The sequence below is a fragment of the Mya arenaria genome, chromosome 16, assembly GCF_026914265.1.
Source record: "Mya arenaria isolate MELC-2E11 chromosome 16, ASM2691426v1".
NCBI classification, from domain to species: Eukaryota; Metazoa; Mollusca; class Bivalvia; order Myida; family Myidae; genus Mya; species Mya arenaria.
Window position 1 is genome coordinate 33,071,443 of NC_069137.1, and position 26,386 is coordinate 33,097,828.

The window sequence follows — 26,386 nt, forward strand, 5'->3', positions numbered from 1 at the left end:
CAATGTATATATATATATTTGTTTTAAAAATGCATGTTTATATTTAAGTTGCTCACCCAATATGAATATAAAACTATAATAAAACTATACAATCAACTAGAATCCTGCCGAAGGAAAATGTCGCCTGCTTTGAGCTATTACACAGTTATTGAAACGAATTGAAACGAAAGTATGAACATAACGTTTTTCTCTTTATAATCACTTGATGAAGTTGGGGAAGGGGCATATTTATATTTTAACAAATAATAAATAATTCACAGTCCAACTATGTTTGTATTGTATACCCATATGCATTGTTTTAAAGTTGCAATGAGCTAGTCAGTTAAAAATACGATTGTGTTGTGGTAACTGAAAATCTATTGTTGGTTGACTTTGTTTTTTTTTACATTGGTCAGACAATTTATCCATAAACAATGGTCCAATATTTGGTTATGATAAGAAAGGAGGCGCCCAAGTAAGAAAGAAGTAAAAAGACTGACATTTTTAACGAAAATGCTGAAAGGTTGTAGGCACAACAAGCCTGAAGTTACTTCTTTTAAAGTTCTGTTCACAGGCAATAACAATCGAACCCTTAATATAGTTCGAGTGGCCCCAACTGTAACCGATAAGTGACTGTCATTTCATAAGAGTAGGTTATGTATTTTTTTACTCAATCAGCTAGATTCATAAGAGCAGAGTTGTATACCCTCCTTCAGGACTATAATGATGAAAATTGCGCAATATATGTATTTGTTTTGAGATGTTTATATATTACTTTCATAACAGTTACTGATAAACCTAAATGAACTAGGATATATGGATAATGCTTTCATATCGCAATTTTCTTGCTAGTGCAAGGTTAATTAAATGAAACCCGACGTCTGGATATACGTATTGATAAAGTAAGGCAACACATTTCTTTTTTCTGCGTACTTATCTATTATAACCTAAGTAATGATCTATAATTACCTTATCCCTCGGTTCCTCACAAAGATTTATTACAGATTCTTCGGCTTGCTTTCAAATTCACATTGACGTTACCATCTTATGAACGTATTAAAAGTATTAATTCGCACTAGTTTGAACCACATAACAACATACGTCCCATTTTATAAGCCCTTCGCATTGAGTCTTTCAACTGCCATGCCAATAGTACATCTGACTGATACCTGATTTCGATAACCGGTTCTAAAGTCTGTTAGCCTGTGACCTATAACTGAAAGCGAATTACTTGATCTGACTGTTATCGAACTTGTTCGTGACATAAACATCGTCATCAAGTTAAGTTCAGGTTCAAATTAAAATAGTGAATGAAGTTAATTTGGTTAAATTATAACAATTCAAAGGCTATAACCTCCGAGTGAAATGTGCAATCTACTTCTTAAAGATTGAGATATTATGCTTTGTCACAAAGTTTGATAATCATTGGATATGATAGGCTGGAGGTAGTGAGTGGACAAATGTTTTCAAAATCTAATAATTCAACTTCGGAATGAAACTGCGATAACTCAATTATCCAAGTTTGGTTAATATTAAATGTGAAATGCGGCGACAAAAGTGCAACGCAGCTGACGATGACGCCAAACAACAAGATCCCTATACATGTAGGTCATGCAATGAAGGCGACGTCAAATCACGTCATACAAAACCCGTAACATATTTGTGAAACAGTTAATATTATGCAACGCTATACAAGATAACAGCCATAAAACAAACAACCATAATCAAATAATGTCAAAGCCATATATATATATCAAAACACCACAGTGAGGCTTTTCACATATTTAAATAGGTATGAGTATATACATGTTATGAACATTCCGCACTTTGTGCCATATTTTCTAAATGACCTACTAAATAAACGGAAATACAAAAATTATGCTCCGATAATTAAACATCTAACAACAAACATATCTTTTTCAAATCAAGATAAATTCACACTTTTATAATCAGAAAAAATACATCCAATGAACACTTGAGGGGCCCAAATCGCTCAATTATGTTCCACACGTATGCAGATCCAAACACGTTTGTTAACAAACCAACGGAACATGCCTGTACAACTATACAGACATTTCGAAAAAAATCAAGGAGATTCAACTAGTCCGTTTGTTTTTTATAAATCCTGTTCCCGCAATTGTTGAAGGCATTAACGTTGTGAAATAATCTTAAAATCGTCTTTTCGTATCACACTGGTTTAAAGATTTTGAACATAACAGTAATATATAGGGAAACCGATCCCGCTTTTTGATGCCCATATACATGTTGAATTGCAACCGCTTTAATCTTAATTCAGCGTCATTTAAGGAATTGCGGGTTCTATTTTAAATCAATTTTTGAAAAACTATTCTATTATTCATCAACCCCATCACATGATATTCAACTTTTAAAGGCGCAAAACACAGGTTGATGCAAAAAACAAACATTTTGATGCTTTTATGATTGACTCATTTGGTTTTTAGGATAAAAACAACATTAACAAAAACTCCCCATATGATTTGTGTTCATATAAACCAATATTAGCCTTTATATGTTTTTTCATAATTAATAGCTGCATGGCTACATAATCCACAGTTATAAAAGCACCAATATATTGCTAAATTTGTCATCATATGTTTTTTTTATTTATACTATTAAATGAGTTAAACATAATAATCAACCATGCATAAAAATGGGCAAAGGCCTAATATTGAAACCCAGCAGATTGATTACAAATAGTAACGGACAAGTCCGGAGAAATTATTTCAAAATCAGGCCATCAAATTAAAATAATAAATTTTAAAGCATTTCTTCCCGTTGTCATCGCAGTTCAATCTACAATAGAATACAATTCATTCAACATCTTTGATAGTGGGCCACCAAATGAGCATTGTTAAAGATTGTGTCAAGCAACGAAGAGCAGTTGGTGACAACAGAGAAAGAAGACGATCAACGGGAGGTCACTCTATTTGCGCAATTGAGCACTTTGCCTAAGCTCAAACAAGATAAACTCTGAACAAGTTACATATATCAATAACGAATACAAATAATGAAAACAATACACATATAACAAAACATTTCAAAACGTATTAACCATTAACAAAACAATGAAGCAAACACCGATATATGAAATGTAAACATATCAAAAAAATAGGCAGCTCTAAAATCTCAACAACAATATCAGGGCCTATAAACACATACACATCGAGTCCAGAAGTCAAACTAAGCATTGAATTTATGAAGGTAACAAAACATCATTTATGTAACCTGGTTTCAAAAAAAACGACTAGATAATAATAGAACATGCTACACGTATTTTAGCAATTTTCATTGTTCTTGTTGTAATTTGATTAAACAGAAATATAATTCAGATCTGAAGTCGGACGGTTAGACTCAACACGTTTGCAAAAATGGGACTAGGATATTAAAATAATCGCACTTCACAAAGTTATATTCAATGTCATATATACAAGTAATTAGTTACCACTCTGCCCGAACATCTCAAACACGGACACATTACCGTTTCCGAGATCAGGTAGGTTCAACTCGAGCTGCCACACAAGTGACGAATACCCCCAAATGCCGGCTGGTTCAGTAACTATGAAAACCTTCTAGACCTGACCTAAACTTAACTATACATTAGATTCACAGTTTAATGATTTTAAACATTTTGTAATAATATACTGATAAAACTACTTTCGTTACGTTATGCTCCGGACAAGAAAAAATGCAAAAGACTGAACACCGACCGACTGACCATAAGGTGACTCCAAAATACCCCCTCAAACTTTGTTTGTCGGGGATATAAAAACCCCAATTTCCATTAGATCAAGTTATGGCACTAAGTCCTGTCAACGCAGACCATTTAAAGTTCAAGTCCTTATGTGCTGTAGGTTTACAACGTTTGCACGTGGCTTGTCGTTCTTCAATGCACCACTTTTTCCGTTGGATTCAACAGCTATGTCTCGATTTGTATACCGAACAGTATTTGAATCAGCAAATAAATGCGCGTTCGCCGTATCATATTTTACAGATCTTTCTTCATCCAAGTCACTGATTCCCAGTTCTTTCGTTTTAATGGCAGTGTATGTGTTATCACCAGAATGACGAAATGTTAAGGAATGTTGTCGATTTAACAACTGCGGCTGCTGTTCGGATGAAGATGCATACGAGTTCTGTCTCTTTACAAGATGGGAGTCGGCATGGAATGATGACGGTAATTTAGAGCCTTGTACTTGTGTTTGAAACTGAGTTTGATTGGATAGTTCTGTTGTATGGGCGGGTGTTTCATGCGTGGTGTTATTTCCGGTTGAACTGTACAACACACTTGCCTGTGTCCTTGGCGATCTGCTACCTAAATCACAACACGGTTTGTGTACTGACGGTTTCTCTGGATAAATATCTGAGCATTGATTTTGAGATTTAAGTGAAAAATCTTGAACTGAGGTTGAGAGAACAAATGGGTTGTTCAACATAGACGCATCACCCGGTGTAAAGCTAAACTTTGTGTGACAATCATGCCTGTTAAACATTGCCGTCCTACAAGTCGATCCAGTATAAGACACATGTGGTCTTATTTGATTTGCCGAGACTGCATTAGAGTAAACGTGTGGGCTAGTTTGTGTTGCCGACACTTCGTTAGACATAACGTGTGGCCTAGTTTGAGTAGCTCGCATTTCCTTCGCTTGAGTGTGTGTTTGACTTGTATCTATCAGGTGTCCACTTTCTTGTGGATTGGTAGACTCGTGGGTTTTACTATAATCATATGGTTGAAGCGATGTGGTATGATTTAGACTTGATTGCGTTTTATCCCACGAGAAATCACGTTGAAACAAGTGCTTGTGTCTATTTGAGGAGTCACGTTCGTGCTGTACATTATCATCTACCATTTGATTAATTTCCTCGGTAGGATAAAACACCTCTGCTGTTGATCTATTTCGACAGACATCTTCATCGTTACCTCGTTTTACACTATCCACGTTCTTAGAGCTCAAATCACACGAATGCAGTGCTTCGTCAGTGGAACCTTTTCTTTCAGCATGTTGGTTTTCATGTTTACGTTTATTGTCTGTTGTCATAGACGTCTTTTTCATTCCCAGCCACATGAATGGAATATTTTGCTTGGCAGATAAATCATACAGATCATCATCAGCACCAGCAGAGATTTTATGTCTCTCAACTAACTTCTTAAACCCATTTATATCTGCTGGGGCACTGTACAATGGATTTCGAAATATTGCTTTGTCAAAATTGTCTTCATTTTGCAACGACAACATGTGTTTCACCAAAGAAAATTTTCCAAGACCACGCTCTTCTGATTTTAACATTCCGGTATTGGTCATTTTCTTACCATTTGGTTTATTTGCTGTGCTTTGATTGTTAGCCTCTACAGCGCTGGTTGTCCGTCCGGAAATGATTGCCTGAGAGGTGGGACTCATAACCTTGACCTGGAATTTCTTAGCTAACAATTGCTCCTGTCTTATTCTCTCTGAGATTTCTGGTGAAACCAATGCAGTCTTTGTATTTGAATAAGTAAAATCGTTGCTATCCTCGTCAGAATAAAGTTTCGGCTTTGACATTATTTTGTTAATAAACGCAGGTTTGAAATACCATGGAGGAGCATCCTTGTCCATCTCTGCTGGAACGCTAGTGAGGTGTTTAGACATTGACTGTCTATGGGATTCTTCCGAGTAAGCATCATCACCATCAGAATCATCATCAATTTCAATGCAGTCATTACTGTTGCTATGTTTGATAACTTTATCCTGACCAATATTCAGCGAATGAACATGTGTTTTTTGTTTACTATCAAAGTTATCCAGTTCATCTTGTTTGCTGGTGTAGTTTGAAACTATACTGGCAAACTCATAAACTTTTGAGAATTTTCCAGGTTCGAGGTGTAAAGCTTGTTCACTACTTTTTCGTTTTCTTCTTAGATTTGTTGTATCAATATTTAAGCTTGATGTATCTTGATTTGTTTCCTTTAAAATAGTTTCTTCATTAGTATCTTCTTCACACGCTATAGCATCATTAACAATAATGTAATTATAAGAATCATTAATTTCGTCAGAGCATATCTGTTTGCTTTTCGTAACGTCTGAAGGAACAGGGCTTGAATTAAACTCTACAGGTTCATTCACATTTCTTGAATGTTTATTGAGTTCTAAGTCAATGCCTCCGTTTTTTATCGCACCACTTACACTCAAAATTTCAGGCAAGTCAAAACTATCACTTTGAGCATCATCATCATCATCATCATCATCATCATCATCATCATCGTCATTATTATCGTCATCTTCATCATCATCATGAATTAAAACATGTATCTCTGATTTATCATTTACAAAGCCTTCCTCTGGCTTCACCAAATCATCATGTTTTTGGCATAAATTTATACCCATATTGTCAACCTTTCCTACCATTTTAGCTCCATTTTGATGCAAAAGCATATGTTTTTGAAGCGCCTGCTTCCATCTAAACTCTCTCCCACAAAATGTGCACAAGAACTCTTTTTCTGCTGTATGCACAGCCATATGCTTTTTAAGGTTGACTGGCTGGCTAAATATCCTATGGCAAATATCGCATTCATATCCTTTATCTTTGTGAACAAATTTAATATGGCGGCATAATCCTTCCTTTATCTTAAACTTCTGATCACATAGGGAACATTGATATGGATAATCATGCTGATGAAATATGCTGAAATGCCTTGCCAGACTGTCTTTTGAGCTAAGTGTCTGCCCACACTGCAAGCAAACTTGTCTCTTAGTCTCATTATGCACTATTTTATAGTGAGTTTTAAGACTATCGACATCTAAGAACCCTGCAGGACAGATCTTACACACACACTTCACTAACTTTTGATCTGGTACACATGACTCAGTCGATTTAGCATCTTTTAGAACCTCTTCAACAATAGTTTCAGATCCTGTAGCTTCATCGTTTAGAGCTTCAATCTTCACATCACTACCACCGGGGTCTTCGTTGTTGGCTTTGGACAGGCAGCCCAATATTTCCAAATGTTTGTGAAGAATTTCATGGGACTTAAAGTGTTTGTGGCAAACGGTACAAGCAATATTAAACTTGCTGTCCCGTCTAAGACGCCGGTAGTGCTTCCCTCTGTCATCCGAGTTCTTGAACCGTTGGAGACAGACCTGAAATATAACATTATTCAATTAGTATTTTCAAGTTCTTGAAATTAAAATAATTATCATCACAAGAGTCCACTAAATCCAGAGGATGTGACAAATGTTCTATATTTTCGACTGTTCTCAAGTCATTCCGACGGTGCTACTTACTTTTGTTACATATTATTAGCAGTCTGTACTACATGTATATATAAAAAGCATTCCTCTGCCTTACAAAGCCTTTCCATTAGATACCAATTATTCATGTAATCATTTATATTACTTAAAGACCCCACTGGGGTATAAAAGGGAGGTAATGGCAGGTGGGTGTTTTCCCCTGCTTTTTTGAAAGCATTTCAAATCAGGGAAGCATTTTTCAAAATTTAAACCTTAAATCAAATTATTATATCCCATAAAAATTTAGGCAGGTAGTTTGAAATTGTGTCCATTCATATGTATACATAAATCATAGCGTTATGTTAAAAATGGTCTTGATAATAAGAAATGCATATCTTCAATTTCAAAATTTGAATATTGTAGGAGGAGCTAACAAACTGGCTAACTCATGGGTTCTTAGGTTTGTAAACATGAGCACATGTTAGACAGGTCTATCTAGAATCAGAATTTCAATAATGTGAATGGCATATAAACTTATTGAGTTCGGCTGCATATTTTTCTCTTAAACAGTGAAACGGGGACAATAAAGTTCCAGTGAATATAACACAGTGTTATCATTATGGTAATGCCAGCTGTATTTGGGTATTTTGATCAGGCCAATTCAAGTACACATATCATTATTTCTCTTTAAATTCTGAATACTGTCACATCAACATTGTCCCTTTGCATTAGTCTAGCTTTCTGTTTTAAATACTTTTGATTATTTTCTGTGATCTAACATTGACCAGAACTTTTTATATCTCACTCTGCAAGATGTTCTGTTTTGTTCATGTCTTGCCTCTACACCAAGCCATGCCTGTTCATGTGTTATCACACATATTGACAAAGTGTTAACAACTTTGTCCTAGAAATGTTCCGAAATGTGGAGTCTTTAGCCCTGACCAACTGACCCATGCCAATAAGAACAGTTCATATATTGAATGTGTGGAATTTCATTTTAATATTAAGTCTTTAAGTCGTGAAGTTAGAAAATTAGAAGAGTGTCAAACCTTATCCCCTTGAGTGCCATATTGTCAGAAATAAAACAGGCTTCACTAAAGCATAGTTTTTTCTCATAAAAGCTAAGCTTTTTTTCTAAAAAAAATCGCTAAAGCTATGGATTTTTTTTCTAAAAAGCTGCTTGTTTGTTCATGAAGGTGCGTTTTTATGAAAGCTGCACTTTTTTGTTATGAAAAGATACTTCGTCTTTTTCATCAAATGAAATTTAAGTAGGCTTACAAGTATCTATCATGTGTTTCCGGTACAGATGGAAAAATCCGACCCGAGGACACGCACGTTAGCCGGTAACGAGGCTTGCCGAGTTACCGGCCACACAGCGTGCCCGAGTGTCGGATTTTTCCATCCGTACCGGAAAAACATGATTGATATATTTTCTTGCATATCTAAAATTATCAGTTTGTGGAAAAAATGACGTAGAAATCAAACTTTTGTACATTTCACCAAAAAGCGCTAAGACGTTGTCTACTGACGTCATAAAGCGTAGTAATTATAAATAACTAAAAATCGTGTATTTTACAATTATTTATTTTCAATTTTAATTTAAACTCTTGCATACATATATATTTGATTGCGTTTTATTGAAATGGCATAATATTATTTTCATAAACCATGCAATAAAGGAAATAAGAAGTCGCGCGTTGTTGCGCGTGACTCATCTTACATGGGGGGGGGGGGTGTAAGATGGGGTTTTCCAGCACTGGTCACATGACCAGAAACACACGTCCGGTATGCCAGAAAGTATTTATTTAATAGACGAAGCTTATAAATATTCATCTTTTTGAGAAAAGACGAAGGTAGATTTTGTGAAAAGAGATCACTATTCCAGCTTTTAACTATTAATTACCTGCTCAGTGCAATTGAAAACAAGAGGGCCATTGTAATAAAAGAAATATGTTATTTCTTTTCAAAGCTGCATATATGGTTCAAATTTCAAAACTGTAGCATCAAAAATAAGAAAGTAGGTCAAACGGTCACCTGACAATGTCAATATTGATATTCAAAACTGTGTACATGCTCGAAATTTCATTAACAGAGACTTCAAAAAAAGAAAGTAGGTCAATTCAGGTCATCCAAGCACAGCATTGATATTTGTTTTCAAACCCGTACACTTGGTCAAAATGTCATATAAGTCAAAAGGTCACAGTCAAGGTCATCCGAGGATAACATTGGTATTTGTTTTCAAAACTCGACTAATGACCAAACTTTCATCGCTGTAGCTTCAAAAATAAGAAAGTATGTCAAAAGTTCTCATTCAATGTCATCCATGCACAACATTGATATTTGTTTTCAAAATTGTAAACATGGTCCAAATTCCTTTGCTGTAGCTTCAAAAAAAAGTATGTCAAAAGGTCACAGTCAAGGTCAATTAAGGATCACATTGATATAGTTTTGAAAACTGTACACATGGTCCAAAATTCATTGCAGCAGCTTAAAGAATAACAAAGTAGGTCAAAAGGTCACAGCCAAGGTCATCCAAGGACAACATCATCGAAATAGAAATAGACATAGAAATCATCGAAACAACCTTTCCGACAAATTTCCAGGATATTTGGGCTAAAAATATTACCTCTAACGTGTTAACAAGGTTTTACCATATTTGGGCTCTGTGACCTAGTTTTTGACCCCAGATGACCCATATTCAAACTTGAGCTAAAAATCAAATTTCCAGGATATTTGGGCTAAAAATGTTACCTCTAGAGTGTTAACAAGGTTTTTCCGTATTTGGGCTCTGTGACCTAGTTTTTGACCCCAGATAACCCATATTCAAACTTGAGCTAAAAATCAAATTTCAAGGATATTTGGGCTAAAAATGTTACCTCTAGAGTGTTAACAAGGTTTTTCCGTATTTGGGCTCTGTGATCTAGTTTTTAAGCCCAGATGACCCATATACGAACTTGAGCTAGAAATCATCAAAACAACCGGTCTGACAAACATCCAGGATATTTTGGCTGAAAATGTTACCTCTAGAGTGTTAACAACGTTTTTCTATATTTGGGTTCCTGGACATAGTTTTTGACCCCAGATGACCCTTATTTGAACTTGAGCTAGAAATCATCAAACTTTCTGAAAAATTTCCAGGATATTTGGACTGAAAATGTAGCCTCTAGAGTGTTAACAAGATTTTTTGGTCATGTGACCTAGTTTTTCATCCCAGATGACCAATATTCGAACTCGTCCAAGTAATTACTTGGACAAACATCCTGACCAAGTTTCGGGAAAACTGAGCTAAAAATGTGACCACTAGAGTGTTAACAAACTAAGTGTGGACAGATGACGGACATTCATCGATCCTAATAGCTCACCCTCATCCATGGATTATCGCAAAAATTGGCTAATTCCAAGACATAAAATAAACAAGAGGGCCAAGATGGCCCTATATCCCTCACCTCAGTAAAACTTTGTGTTATAGACTTGTTGATCATTAAAGGGCAATAACAGGGAGTTGGCTTCTCTGATATATGAAATTGTTACATCGACGGTGTTAACAAGCTATTTCCATATTTGGGCTCTGTGACCTAGTTTTTGACCCCAGATGACCCATATTCAAACTTGAGCTAGAAATCATCAAAACAACCTTTTTGGCAAATTTCCAGGATATTTGGGCTGAAAATGTTAGAGAGTGTTAACAAGGTATTTCCATATTTGGGCTCTGTGACCTAGTTTTTGACCCCAGATGACCCATATTCATACTTGATTTAGAAATCTTAAAAACAACCTTTCTGACAAATTTCCAGGATATTTGGGCTGAAAATGATACCTGAAGAGTGTTAACAAGGTATTTCCATACTTGGGCTCGGTGACCTAGTTTTTGACCCCAGATGACCCATATTCGAACTTGATTTAGAAATCTTAAAAACAACCTTTCTGACAAATTTCCAGGATATTTGGCTGAAAATGTTACCTATAGAGTGTTAACAAGGTATTTCCATATTTGGGCTCGGTGACCTAGTTTTTGACCCCAGATGACCCATATTCAAACTTGAGCTAGAAATTATCAATACAACCTTTCTGACAAATATCCAGGATATTTCGGCAGAAAATGATACCTCGAGAGTGTTAACAAGGCAGCCCTTTTTCCACTAATTTGGGGAAGTATGGCGGAGCCTTTTGACAGGGGAAAATTAACTTGTATATATTGCAAAACTGAGGAATTTACAAAAATCATGTTACCATCATGCGAGCTAGATTATCGATTGTTTGAAACTTAACATGGTGCCCACCTGATCTTTACCGGTTTTCACAGTTTGACAATGAAAATATGACTTCTACAGATAGTAGTTAAATAAAATTTCCACAATGGGGGAATTTTTAACACAACCTGGGGAAAAATATATACTTTACTCCATGGGGAATGGGGCCCAATATCGGCCACAAATTTGCCATAAAAAAGGGCTGCAAGGTATTTCCATATTTGGGCTCTGTGACCTAGTTTTTGACCCCAGACGACCCATATTCAAACTTGAGCTAGAAATTATCGAAACAACCTTTCTGACAAATTTCCAGGATATTTGGGCTGAAAATGTTTCCTCAAGAGTGTTAACAAGGTTTTTCCATATTTGGGCGCTGTGACCTAGTTTTTGACCCCAGATGACCCAAATTCAAACTCTTCTGAGTAATTACTGGGAAAAACATCCTGACCAAGTTTCATGACAATTGAGGCAAAAATGTGACCCCTAGAGTGTTAACAAACTAAGTGTGGATGGACGACGGACGACAGACAATCATCGATCCTTAAAGCACACCCTCAGCCTACAGCTAAGGTGAGCTAAAAAGTTGTCAAAACGTTTAATCTGTGAGAGTGCAGCTTTCAACAAAATATGCTCAACCTATTTTTGTGTAAAACAAGAGCTGTCAAAGTATGTGACGAATGCCCCCGAATGTGACATTGACCTACGAACAAGGTCAGTACATGAAAAGTTGATCTTGCCTTTACGTGTCAAATACATATGGCAAGTTATTTTAAATTGCCTCTGAACATAAAAAAATACCACCCATACTTGACAACCTACACTGTTATGTCCTTATATTTAGAATTCCCTGGTGAATAAACAATTTGTGTATCTTTCACCTTAGAGGTAGGGACACGGGTTTTGCACGCGACACGTCGTCTTGGTATGTGGTACACATGTGGCAAGTTATTTTAAAATCTGTACATACAAGAGAAAGTTACAGCCTGGACACGACAACCTATACTCTATGTCCTTATATTCAGCACTCCATTGTGAATAAACACTAAGTGTGACCTTGACCTTTGAGGTAGGGACACGGGTTTTGCACGCGACACGTCGTCTTGGTATGTGGAACACATGTGGCAAGTTATTTTAAAATCTGTCCATACAAGGGAAAGTTACAGCCCGGACACGACAACCTATACTCTATGTCCTTATATGCAGCACTCCATTGTGAATAAACACTAAGTGTGACCTTGACCTTTGAGGTAGGGACACTGTTCTTGCATGCGACACGTCGTCTTGGTATGTGGAACACATGTGGCAAGTTATTTTAAAATTTGTCCATACAAGAGAAAGTTACAGCCCGGACACGACAACCTATACTCTATGTCCTTATATGCAGCACTCCATTGTGAATAAACACCAAGTGTGACCTTGACCTTTGAGGTAGGAACACAGGTTTTGCACGTGACACGTCGTCTTGGTATGTGGAACACATTTGGCAATTTATTTTAAAATTTGTCCATACAAGGGAAAGTTACAGCCCGGACATGACAACCTATACTCTATGTCCTTATATGCAGCACTCCATTGTGAATAAACACTAAGTGTGACCTTGACCTTTGAGGTAGGGACACGGGTCTTGCACGCGACACGTCGTCTTGGTATGTGGAACACATGTGGCAAGTTATTTTAAAATCTGTCCATAAAAGGGAAAGTTACAGAGCCGGACGGATGGACGGACCGACAGACGGACGGACGGTGCGATTTTAATATGCCCACCTTCATAAAAAAATATATTCTTAAATGCCGGTTTAAAGCAAATGGATACATATAACAAAGCATAAAGTTATTATACTAAATGCTGAAATTGTCACACAAACAAATTGAATATATGAATTAATCAATCAGAAAGTCACAAATATACATATATATATGTACCAATAACCTGGAATAATTTAAAAAAAGTACCATGGGATCTAAGGTACAAGATAGAAGTAATCATTTTCATTATAAGTCCAGTAAAATAACAGTTATCAAAATAAGAACAGAGTCAATATAGGTCTTCTTTTATTTCAATGCATTATTATGCTGAACACTTTTGACTTGAATGATCGAAAAAAGATTAATGAACAAAAAAACATAGCTTTTCTAAATTGGGATTTATTAGCTACGTGGACACAAATTCACCATTTAAATCAAAGCGCTTAAAGCGTTGAATGGCTTTCAGCCTGCAACGTTTTGTGAGTATAGTCATGTAATTGTAAAACATAATTATTAACATAAAAAATTTAAGATAGTATATGCTCGCTCATAATTTCCTTCGCCAACACTTTTAGAGTTTAAAGTTGATTCTCAATGAGATCATGCAGTATAAGTAACTTGAAATGTGGACTATGCCAAATAGTTACTTGTAAGTATATATCTCAATATTTTATTACACCCTTAATGAACAATGCACTGCCACGGAAAAGGCATTAAGGAAATTTTAGTAGAATTTACTCTACACTTGAAACTTGACTTGGGCGAATTTAATTTACTACCAGGGTACAGTACACTCAACGAGTTAGACCCACTTTCCGTTTCCCTCCGCGGATTTTTGCTATCGCGGCCAACACAATGATTTTATCGACTGTCCGCGTTCCTCGGAGTTTGAATTTAAGGCCCTTGGAGGGTGATAAGTCAACCGAAGAATAACGAACTCGGCGTTCCTCGGAGGGGTTAACTCCGCGAAACTCTGCGGACACTAGATAAGAATCTACGCTGAAGTTATATTTATTTTATTAAAATTTTCAACAGATAACGACGGCTCCAGTAATTTGCTATTATTCTTTTTCCTCTGTCCATTTTGCATGAAGTTAGCTTACCACAAGAATGCAGTCGTATTTCACTAGTTGCACATGCATCTTATAAACGTGTTTTTGCTTATGACTGATAAACACATTTCTTCCGAGAAATTCTAGGTTACACATTTTCGGAAAATCAGGAGGTCAAACACGCTTTCAAAGTTCACAGCGCATGGTTTTGAAGGCCTTCTTGCCTCGTTTTCTGTGGAAAATTCCATGAAACGTCATAGCTATTTTTAACCACCAATAATAAATAGTATATTCTACATTGTATTGATCACGCGCTTGACGTCAGAATCATGTAAATAGTCGGCTGCTTTATGATGCAATAACTTAGTGGATATACTTTAATGATTCAATGTTTATAATTCAAGACAATATTCAATTGGCATTTACGGACATAAATACAAATTAAACGTTGGTACATGTAAGAATCTTTTACGCTTAACAATGTGCATAAGCATAAAAATAAATAACTTCTAAACAAGAATGATTTCTTGCTTATCTGATTAGACTCGGAGTTCCGCCGCAGGATCATAAAATCGGACGATTCTCAACGCTATCATTCATATTAAACTCAGCGGTAAGCCAGCCACTCGGAGGAACTCGGGGGGATTTCAGCGAGGGCAACAGTTTTACCCTCGGAGGAAACCTGCGATCATCGACTTTATCCCTCGGAGAGAGCGAGGAAAGTGGGTCTAACTCGTTGAGTGTACTGTATGCCAGCTAAACCAAATGCATCCCAACAAAATGCATTGGACATATTAATTAGTTTAATGTTTAAACCTTCTTTCTACAACGCCAAATACCTCTGGCTCGAATCACCCACATACTATTTATTTCCTGTATGTTTGATGTACATACAATTATCTTATTACGCCATCAACGTATATCACTCATGGACAAAACGAACAGATTTACATGAACAGATTATATCAGTTTAAAAAAAAAATGCATATGCATCATGCTACATGCTCAAAATATTGGACCAAAATTACTGAGACAAACTGAGAAATATTCACATACTTTCCGTTCGGCATTACATGGCTATGACACAAATTGTAGCAGGTCGATAGCTAGCTGTCTATGTTTTACGCCATTTAATTTGAGTGGTAAAAATGCATAATATTCATTTATTAATTGTTAAAAGGTTGTTAGTAAGTATGTACTTACACAAGAGAATGGTTTTATACGACATACATTTTACAAACACAAGTATAAACTAACAATCTCAATAAAAAATGTCAAGAAATTTTAAACATAGAAAATTTACTCATGAAATAACTAAATCCCCCCAAGAAAATGATTGTTGGATAAAATGAAGCATTCATTTGAAACATTATGAATTTATATTTAAAGCTTAATTAGCATTTAATTGCATCATAATATGATCCATATTTTTCCTGGTTTTGACGACTTCGCAGGGTTTATTTCCGAGGAGTAAACCTGTTCGAATACGTTAACCCACATTCTATTCTAAACTACAATGTACATGTAGATATTATCGGTCTGCGGCTGAAACAAAATCGAAACACAGGTATATAGGATTCTGCTTTTTATATTGCGTTCTGTAAGTTGCCGATATTAAATAATTGCTAAGTGTACAATTAAATTGCTTTATATTACGCAAAACGCAGCTTATTCGATCTATATTAACCGCATAACATAGATTGAGAACTCAATACAGTGTTATTTACAGCAAGCTAATAAATATGCAGAACGCAGTCCGTAGCTATTGCCTACCAGGTATGTTCGATGTGAATGTAAATGTGATCACCGCAGTTCTAACCGCGCTGGGGCTGATACGCCCGTGCGCGCATTAATTCGCCAATAGTGAAAAATAGCCTAAAAACGCCAAAATATAGCTATTTTTGTTTATCTATACACAAATCACTTGGAAGTTTTTCCCTTCAATCATTAAAGTGAAATGAGTAACATAATAATGCATCAAAATTAAAAGAAAGGCAACACCACATCATGCAACGAACTTAGGTTTTCAATAACAGTATTAATAATTAGCCTTTGTCGTGAGATTCAGTTTCAACTGTTTTTCTATTTTTATTAGTTACAGTGACCTTAAACCAAGGAGCCCCAAATGCAAACCCATGAAAGTTCTCCATAAAGTCTTCATACATACTATAAATAAAGTTACAGGTCACAATAAGTCAACTCTAAGTTTTTCAGTAACAACCGTTTTTCTAAAAAACCTTGTTAGTAACAGTGACCTTGACCTTGATCCCCCAAACGCAACTTCATGAAAGTTCTCTATAAAATCTTCCTGTAAACCAAGTTTGGTAGCAATATGTCAACCCTTACTAGACTTATTCAGTACCAACCCTTCTTTTTTTAGTAACAGTGAACGTGACCTTGACCTTGACCCTAGGCCTAAAGGGCCTGAATTGCAATTCCATGAAAGTTCTTCATATATTCTTCCTATATACCAAGTTTGATCGGAATATGTAAACCCTAACTTAAGTTACTCAGTACCAATCATTTTTTCTTTTTAGTAACAGTGACCTTGACCCTAGGGGCCCTTAATGCAATCCCATGAAATGACTCCATAAACTCTTCCTATATACCAAGTTTGGTTACTATATATATATATATATATATGAAAAACATTATTAAAATTATTTGATATCAAAGGTAAGTTTGACGCTGCACTGTTCACTTTGTGATATCCTGGTTAAAAATATTTGCATTAACCTTAATTGTGACCCTATAAAGCACAAACAGTAAAGACTGAACACAGTACCTCACAAGCAAACGGCCTTTCATCCTCGTGGTAGGCAGCATGTCTTTCCAGAGCCTGCTTCGTCTTTGCCACTTTTCCACATTTCTTACACACATAAGAGTCTGCCATCGCTGTTACTTTAATGAGTATGCTGGTGACCTAAGGATTGAATGATTTGCTTTCCTGTCTGCTCCATCTTTGCTGTTCTCTGTGTTTCATGTCTATACTATTTCAGACAGCATTTAGCTTGTTCCTTTGTTCATACTGATGTCTCTAACTGTTTTAAAACTATGTCTGTACACAACTTAACTTCATTTGATTAATCAGTCCCAGTCTGCAATTAACACATGTAAATTGTTTTGATTCCATTAAAATAAATCAACAGAACCTGATTCACAGCCATACTGGTTTCGTTGCAAATCCCTATGTTTCTCTCTTGTATAAATACACATGTCTCCATATCAGTTAATGAGGTAGTGAAACTTTATTATATAGATTTCATTTTCATAACCATATTCTTATTCATATAGTCTGTGCGTATTTACAGTAACTGCCATGCTCAAGTCCATCTCGTCAGCTTAGGATCAGTGTTTTGACTGTTATAAACCTGAAAAAAGAAAAGAAATCATAATTATTAAATAATCTTTATTCCTCTGACTCAGTCACATCACTATTAACAGGGGCAGATCCAGGATTTGACATTAGAGGGTGTGTTACTTAGGGGCGGACCCTTTTGACTTGCGCCCCTCCCTCAGAAACAATATTTATTTGATTTAAGGATTTGGCAGAGGAGGTTAGGGGTTCTCACGAAAGAAAATTTTAACAATTTCTAGTCCGAATTGGTGCATTTTGTGCGAATTTTATTACTTTTCTTCTCCCATATGAAAATAAAAAGTAAACTTGGACGATTTTAGGGGAGAAGGCACGCCCCAGGTGCCCCCCATTTGGCCAACATTGCCCACTACTGCATGCATACACATATTGCCATATTGGGTCTGACAATACATGTACAACTAGAACTGTAAGCCATAGGCTAACGAATACCCCCCACCCCTCCATGTCTAGGTTGTTTGCCCTGGAGTTAGGCCGGACAAAGCTAATTTTGCCTACAAGGGGAGATAACTCCAGTCAGGGTCATGTGACCTGTACCAAATTCACAGAGGCGAAAGTTTACAACATGGCCATTAATTTCTGAAAGTTTGATAAAGATTTGTTGAATAATAACAAAGATGAATCCCGGACAGGGCTTATTTTGCCTACTTTAACACATCAAGGGGAGATAACTCCAGTCAGGGTCATGTGACCCGTACCAATTTCACAGAGGCGCAAGTTTACATCATGGCCATTAATATCTGAAAGTTTGAAAAAGATTTGTTCAATAACGACAAAGATGAATCCCGGACAAAAAAAAAAAACGGACGGACAGACGGACAGACAGACAGACGGACAACCCGATTCCAGTATACCCCCCCCAAACTTTGTTTTGGGGGGTATAATGATGCCTTTTGATTGGTCCTAACTAGATGTCAACATCTTCTGACTGGCTTTTATCACATGCTATACTTTGTTTCCATTTTAATCAAGCCATCTCATATTTTTCGTATTACACGAGTGTAATAAAAATTAACACCATAACATTTCTCTAAAAAAAAAATTAATTGGCAACAATAGTTGCTTGATTGGCAAGTCATACATTTATTCCTGAATCTCATTTTGAATTGATAACAAAGATTTATATGGATACTGTCAGTTGTACATTTTCCATCTAAATCAAGGAAAGCTAGGTATTTAGTCATGATTAAAAAAAAAATTAAGACGTTCAGTACAGTACACTTGATGAGTTAGACCCACTTTCCGTTCCCCTCTATGGATTTTTGCTGTCGCGGCCGACACAATGAATTTATTGACTGTCAACGTTCCTCAGAGTTTGAATTTAAGGCATCAAGGCATTTCGTAATGAAGATCAGTCGACCGAAGAATAACGAACGCGGCATTCCTCGGAGGGGTTAATTCCGCAAAACTTTGCGGATAAGAATCTATGCTAAACTCTTTTTTTTTTTTAATTTCAATTGATTATGACGGCTCCAGTTCATTGCTATAATTCTTTTTCCTCAACCTGTTTTGCATGAAGTAAGCTTACCACAAGAATGCAGTCATATTTCACTTTATGCACATGCATCTTATAAACATGTTTTTACTAATGACTGAATATACTGCTAAATACATTTCTGAAAAAGGCTAGGTTATTTCTAACACATTTCCCGAAAACCAGGAGGTCAAACACACATTCAAAGCGCATGGTTGAAGGCCTTCTTGCCTCGTTTTCTGTGAAAAATTTCCTAAAATGTCATAGCTATTTTTAACCACCAATGGTATATTCCTTATATATATGGCATTGATCACGCGCAATATATCGGCTGTTTTATGATGCAATACAATTAGTGGCAATACATCAATTATTCAATGTTTACTATTAACTAGTCGAGACAATATTAAATTGGGGTTTACAGACACAAATACAAATTATATGAATCAGTATGATTTACAATGTACATGAGCATAAGAAACAAATTACTTCTGAACAAGAATGATTTTTTGCCTATCTAATTAGACACAGAGTTACGCCACAGGGTCATGAAATCGGAGGATTTATAAACACTATTGTTCATGTTAAACTTGACGGTAAACCAGCCACTCAGAGAAACTCGGTGGAATTTTAGAGAGGGCATAAGTTTTTCCCTCGGAGGAAGTCCGAGATCATCAACTTTATCCCTCGAAGTGAGCGAGGAAAGTGGGTCTAGCTCGTTGAGTTTACTGTACTTATTCTTTTTAAACAGGATATGACTTCATGTATGACAAATTATGATGTCACCCTACCAGAAATGACCTCACTATTTAAAAAAAAAACCCAGATTGGTTGTAAGTATAATGTTTGCTGTAATTCTTTCTGGATATCATCTAAGTATCCATTATAAAAAGAATTAAAACAATTGGATGTATCTGTGGGTTAAATTTATTCAAGGTACAACATGTTCAATGCATGTAGCAAGGAAAATAGTATGCAGCCTTGTGTTATTTGGGCCATCAACTGGAGTAGGATAAACAGGTAGGTTGTATGCCTGCTGTCAACAACATTTGTCAACCGAAAAGTCGACCATGAAGCAGATGAAGAAGCAAACCAGAAAGCCGATGAAGGAGCAGACAATGAAGCCAATGCAGAAGTTGTGGACAACAAAGAAGCCAATGACAACATCAACACCAACACTGCTGATGGTTTCCTGGAAGAGCAGATATCTGACATCTCGGTCTTGAGCTTCGATCGACTGCACTTATTCACTGTATAAGTCGCTCGCCAGAAGAGATGGAAACACTCAAACAGCTTAGTGTTTGCCAGAAGAGATGGAAACACTCAAACAGCTTAGTGTTTGCCAGAAGAGATGGAAACACTCAAACAGCTTAGTGTTTGCCAGAAGAGATGGAAACACTCAAACAGCTTAGTGTTTGCCAGAAGAGATGGAAACACTCAAACAGCTTAGTGTTTGCCAGAAGCATTGATCTCCCCTCGACCAGCCTATTGGATCGTAGTCTTAAAGTATGCTTGCACAACTGCATCGTTACAAAAGGATATCTTTGAAGAGGTGATAATGACTACCTGGGGTATCTTTGAAAGGTGATCATGACTACCTGGGGTATCTTTGAAAGGTGATCATGACTACCTGGGGTATCTATGAAGAGGTGACCATGACTACCTGGGGTATCTATGAAGAGGTGATCATGATTACCTGGGGTATCTATGAAGAGGTGATCATGACTACCTGGGATATCTATGAAGAGGTGATCATGACTACCTGGGGTATCTATGAAGAGGTGACCATGACTACCTGGGGTATCTATGAAGAGGTGACCATGACTACCTGGGGTAGATTTGAGAGGTGATCATGACTACCTGGGATATCTTTGAGAGGTGACCATGACTACCTGGGGTATCTTTGAAGAGGTGATCATGACTACCTGGGATATCTATGAAGAGGTGATAATGACTACCTGGGGTATCTATAAAGAGTTGATCATGACTACCTGGGATATCTATGAAGAGTTGATCATGACCACCTGGGGTATCTATTAAGAGTTGATCATGACTACCTGGGGTATCTATGAAGAGTTGATCATGACTATCTGGGGTTTCTATGAAAATGTAATCATGACTACCTGGGGTATCTATAGAGATGATCGTGACTACCTGAGGTATCTTTGAAGAGTTGATCATGACTACCTGGGATATCTTTGAAGATTATAGGGTGTACATGTAGTGTGATGGTCCTGAACAACTGTGTAACAGGTATTGGAGTTTTAAGTGAAAATGCCAACTTGCCCAAAACCTTGAACTGGACACCAACAGCCTCCTTATTCTTCAAATGGTCAAGCTTGTCAACATGGTTAAAATTTTACATGTTCACTAAAAAACACGTTTTTTGGGGAAATTAAGAAAACAAATACACACTACAGCAAAAAAGTGTAGGTCCAGCAGAAAAAATAGTGATCAGTCAGGTTCGTGGAAACAAACAAAAAAACATTTCGCCTTAGCTGTACACTGGGCTTTTTTAAAAGTCAGTCAAATATGACTGCATTTTAACCTTTTATTGTTCATTTAACTAATTAAGACAATTATCTGTCAGTATGTGCAAAGATCTTACATAAATTTATTAAAATAATTTGGTTAAAAACCAATGACTGTAATATTGACTTTTGACCATAAAGAATGTTTTACTATTAATTTATACCAGTGATTTCCTGGTATTAAGTACAAGGAGGAATTGATATAAGAGGGGATGATTAAGGGCACAACCTTTTGACACATGCCTCTCCCTCAGAGATGAAAATTATACAGTTTTAAATATTTTCAGTGAGGCTCAGGGTGATTTTAAACAGTTCATGTACATGGTGCATATTTAGCCTATTTTATAACCTTTTTACAATATTGACATAATAAGCAAGTTGAATAAATTACACAGATTTAATAACATGTAAATGCAAAACGTTTTATATAATTATACAAAAACATTGGCTCTGAAACATAACATATCATATAGTCTTTGTTTTAAGCTACTCTCTCACAGCCGGATCAACTGATTTGACATCTTAATTGTCTTGGAATGAGGTATTTTTTGCTAGATGTCTAGAAAACAGTGATATATATGACTGCTGTCAAAAGATCAGATAGTTTTTTCTTAAATTTCCAATAACATGGGCGAATGCAAAAAGGTTCCAAGTGACATTAAATAAAGAAGCAGACAGAACCTTTTTGCTTTCACCCCCTTGAATTGATAATTGATGTTTTATGGCTACAAAAGTTACTTATAGACGCTTAAAGAAAATTAAAATTTTCAGCAGTTTTTCACACAATTGAGATCTGTTCTATTGTTTAATCTTAAATGAAGGATGCTTCTGAGACAAAACATGCAAAATAATGAAACAAGATAAGATCAGCAATGACACTAATTTGTGATGGTCAAGTTTCTGACACAAAGCGTAATAGTATTTACAGTTACATGCACAAATAATGATTTGCAATGCTAATAATCTCTTGCTGAATTTCAGCAGGACCCAGTTACATATGTGTTGGACTGATATATCAATCACTAAATATCAATGGTATAAGGTCAAATAATTTAAGAGTCATTGTGCAGAATAACCACTGTTTGCCATGACCATCACCTTTGACCAACAAACTTCAAAAACAATACTGGTCATGTTCTGGTCAAAGATAACCTACCATTAATCTTTCATGGTCTGAGGTCAACCTACAAAATGTATTTTCAAGATATTTACAAAAATAAAATGTGTCTGTTTGCAAACATATGCTAGTGTATATGCCCATTGCTTTTTACAATAGTGGCAAAATACATATAAAATACATTTAAGGTCAATAAATCAATAACACAAAGCAGCCCAGTTTTTTTAAATAACAGATTCTCTGCAAGCCAAGCTAAGGTAATTCCATCCAAAGAGCATGCAAACTGTCAACAGCCGGTTGAAGAGATTTTCCTGAGGAACAATCCTGGTGATTCATTCACTTCATTCTGTCAGAGTAGAGATGTTTCAATCTGACAGCCTGCAATTTAAATGTACTCATTTGATAACTGTTCATATTCGCAATGACTTTTTGTATAAACATTCCATTAAGTGATGTTACATCAAATGTTGCCCATATACAATTAAATGATTAAACAGACTATCATTAAACAGTAATTTTACAGGTATGAAGCTATGGCGTTTACAGCATTTAAAATAAAACACATTTATGAAACAAATGATATAATTTACTTTGTCTGTATATAATTATTTATAAACTAATATGTTTCAAACAGGTTATTATTTTTAGTTTTAAATACAGAAATGTTGATGCTGAGGTCTTGGAAAGTTTATTCTTACACAAGGAAGAGGTGCAAAATGTATGCAGATGTCATTTTGTTGATGTTGTCATGGCTGCCACTGAGATCCTGGACTCAACGGCGTGGTCAAGTGTTGATCCAAGCAGCGATATATCTGCCATCGCTGTGGAAGGCTCTGGATAAAGGACGGCAAAGGTCCATGACCAGCTCCTAATAGCAAATTTAATTATAATTAATAGTATGAGATGCATTGTTTATATAACATGTACATGGGTATATAATTTAACACTACATAATAATGCACCAGTCAATTGTAACCACGAGCCCCCAGTCCCGTGGGTATACCGGGGATAGCCGGGGAAATGGGCCATGTTTTTACCTTTCAGGTGGCCCCGCAGTGCCGGGTAACTGCGGTGGTTTTGTCTTCCCGCCAAATATAGTGGGTAATGGGCCTTTCCTAGGGTCCCTTGGGTGCGGGAGCATTTGGCGGGGGTTTCACGAGCAGTTTGTCCCTGCAGGGTGAGTACTTTGCCCGAGCTTGGCTGGACCGAAAGTCAAAGTCCCTGCTATTCCCCGGACCATGGGGGTGGGGGGCATGGTTACAATTGACTGGTGCATAATCAACACACATACCCAACTTTCAAGAATCAGTTGACCAAACAGCATATGAGATGACTAGGGTACGAACTGACTAAGTCTAAGGTAAGAGTAGTACTACTCATAAAACGTCACACATTGATTTCTATCATTTTTTATTTTCTATAATGTGTTCCGTATGCAAACAGAAAATGTCAATAAGAAATAGGCATCGAAAAGGCGTTTGAAGCTTGTAAAATTACCTTTGCCGACAGGATATATCCCTGTCAGTCAGTAGTAGTGTATGTTCTGTAATTTCAATCGAACGATCTATTCGTTTGTTGATAATAACTCATTTGAAGACAAAACTTCCCGCATCATCATTTCCAATGAAAACAACACAAGTACGGAAGTAGACGGGTAAGTTTGGACTCTCTCACCGTTTAACCCACGGAAACTGCCGAACACCTGAATTTGCTGTCGAGAGTGGTCTCCCGTATATAGTAATTTGCGCTAGAATTTGACATTTTTATTGGTTCCCTGTAATGTTATAATGCACTTACCAGAATAAAATTTTCGTTGTACTGCAAATTTACATATTTATGACTGCCGTGTGTGTTGGTTTATTTTTTTTTCAGGGAAACTGTTCTATAAAAAAGAACCAAATGGCTGCAAACATGAATAATGTAAATTCCAAAAGGCAGTAACAATCAAGTTAAGAAATACGAAAGATCCACAAGGAAGTTAATTGCTCGTTACATTCAGTAGGCGCGAAGAAAAGACATAGAATGCAGTTATGAATAGTATAAATAAACATTTCAATATTGCAGTAAGCAAACAAAAAGGTTGAACGCAATATCATGCAAGAATGAATGATATTCATGAAAGGATTGTTTCCTTAACAATAAGAAGCAAGACAGATGAATTGCTTGTATATCAAATGTAAGAAACTAAAATGCAGTTGTCATGTTGCAGAACGCATAAGCAAGTTAATAACATCACAATGTCATTTAGCAGTATGAATGTCCTGGCGGATATTCCCTTCCATACTATGACGACCTGCTGAAACGCTTACCTGCGTGTAATATCAATATACTTCGACAGTTGATGAGAATTTGCAAGTGCATCCATCAAGTTGATATAAACTCATCTGCGTTTTTTTTTTAATAAGAAAAACAAAACATTCCAATAAGACGGACATGAGTGAAAAAGAAAAACAACTTTGCATTCGTTTACTTCACCCTGATGTATCTTTTCTCGAATGGATTTTAATGGAGTCCGTTCAGTCTGTTTCTACAAAACCGACACATCAACACAAGTTTACCTGGTGACGATTTATCAGTACCCTCGATGATCTTCGCCGAGGATGTTGGCATGAATGAGACAATGACGATGATGATGATGGTGATGATGATGATGATGATGATGATGATGATGATGATGATGATGATGATGATGATGATGATGATGATGGTGATGACGGCGATGATGGTGATGATCATGATCATGATCATGATGATCATGATGATCATGATCATGCCAAGAAATACCAGCCAATTTTTCCACTTTTCATTTCTACACGAGAGTCAATTTCAGCTACACATTAACCCCTAATTGACCGAGTATCTGACCATGTGTTTAATCATGTTATCATATCTAGGGAGTTGCTGTAGTTCGGGTCAAGATTTGGAAGAATGTATTTAATTTTGCCCAGAAAGACGTGAAGAAGTATCAAGTGTTAGACATAATTACTGAGTACTTAATTTAGTAAGACTTATTATTTACTTACTAGTATTCTTAAACAAAAAATATGTTGTTTTTAATGAATAACATTATTTTTTAGACATATGACAGATGTTAATGAAAATGGTATGCTTAACCAACCGTTTTATTTCGAATGAAAATGTAGCCTATATTACATTATATATGAATCTCATAGATCGAATTATATTTAAGGGTATGCTTTACTAAGCGTATGGATATTGATATTAAAATGTCAGATGTATTGGGTTCGCATTTTTTAACAAAAACACACACACACTCTTATTATTCATTTTTAAAGCATTGTTGTTGTTTTTTCACTGTAAAAACTATTGAGTTCGTAAGTATACGTATACACTATGGAAAATGGAAAATACAAACAAAACTTTAAAAAATACATCACATTGGCGAAACTGAATCTCCGAATGTTCAATTTACTTTCAGTTTGTTCATATTATCATGAACACATTCTGAGCGGCGTTTAAAATGCATTTTCGTATAACTGATTGCGATTTGTTTTTGCAATGTTTCAATCTAGAAAATTGCTTAGTTTTGTGTTCATCTGGCATTGTCTTCATACCGTGACCGGTGAAAGAACATATTTTGACCCACATATAATTACGACAATGGTCGCTGTCCTTGA

The 26,386-nt window shown here is 36.2% G+C and overlaps 1 protein-coding gene across 1 annotated transcript; it reads right to left on the reverse strand.

The window, feature by feature from the left end:
• Positions 1-25,209, reverse strand: LOC128222033 (uncharacterized). Its single transcript, XM_052930779.1, has 3 exons — positions 25,058-25,209; positions 17,036-17,621; positions 1-7,112 (listed from the first exon to the last, which is right to left on the reverse strand). Exons 2-3 carry the CDS (start codon positions 17,141-17,143, stop codon positions 3,831-3,833), a joined length of 3,390 nt encoding a protein of 1,129 aa, XP_052786739.1. The 5' UTR covers positions 17,144-17,621; positions 25,058-25,209; the 3' UTR covers positions 1-3,830.
• Positions 25,210-26,386: the final 1,177 nt, after the last annotated feature.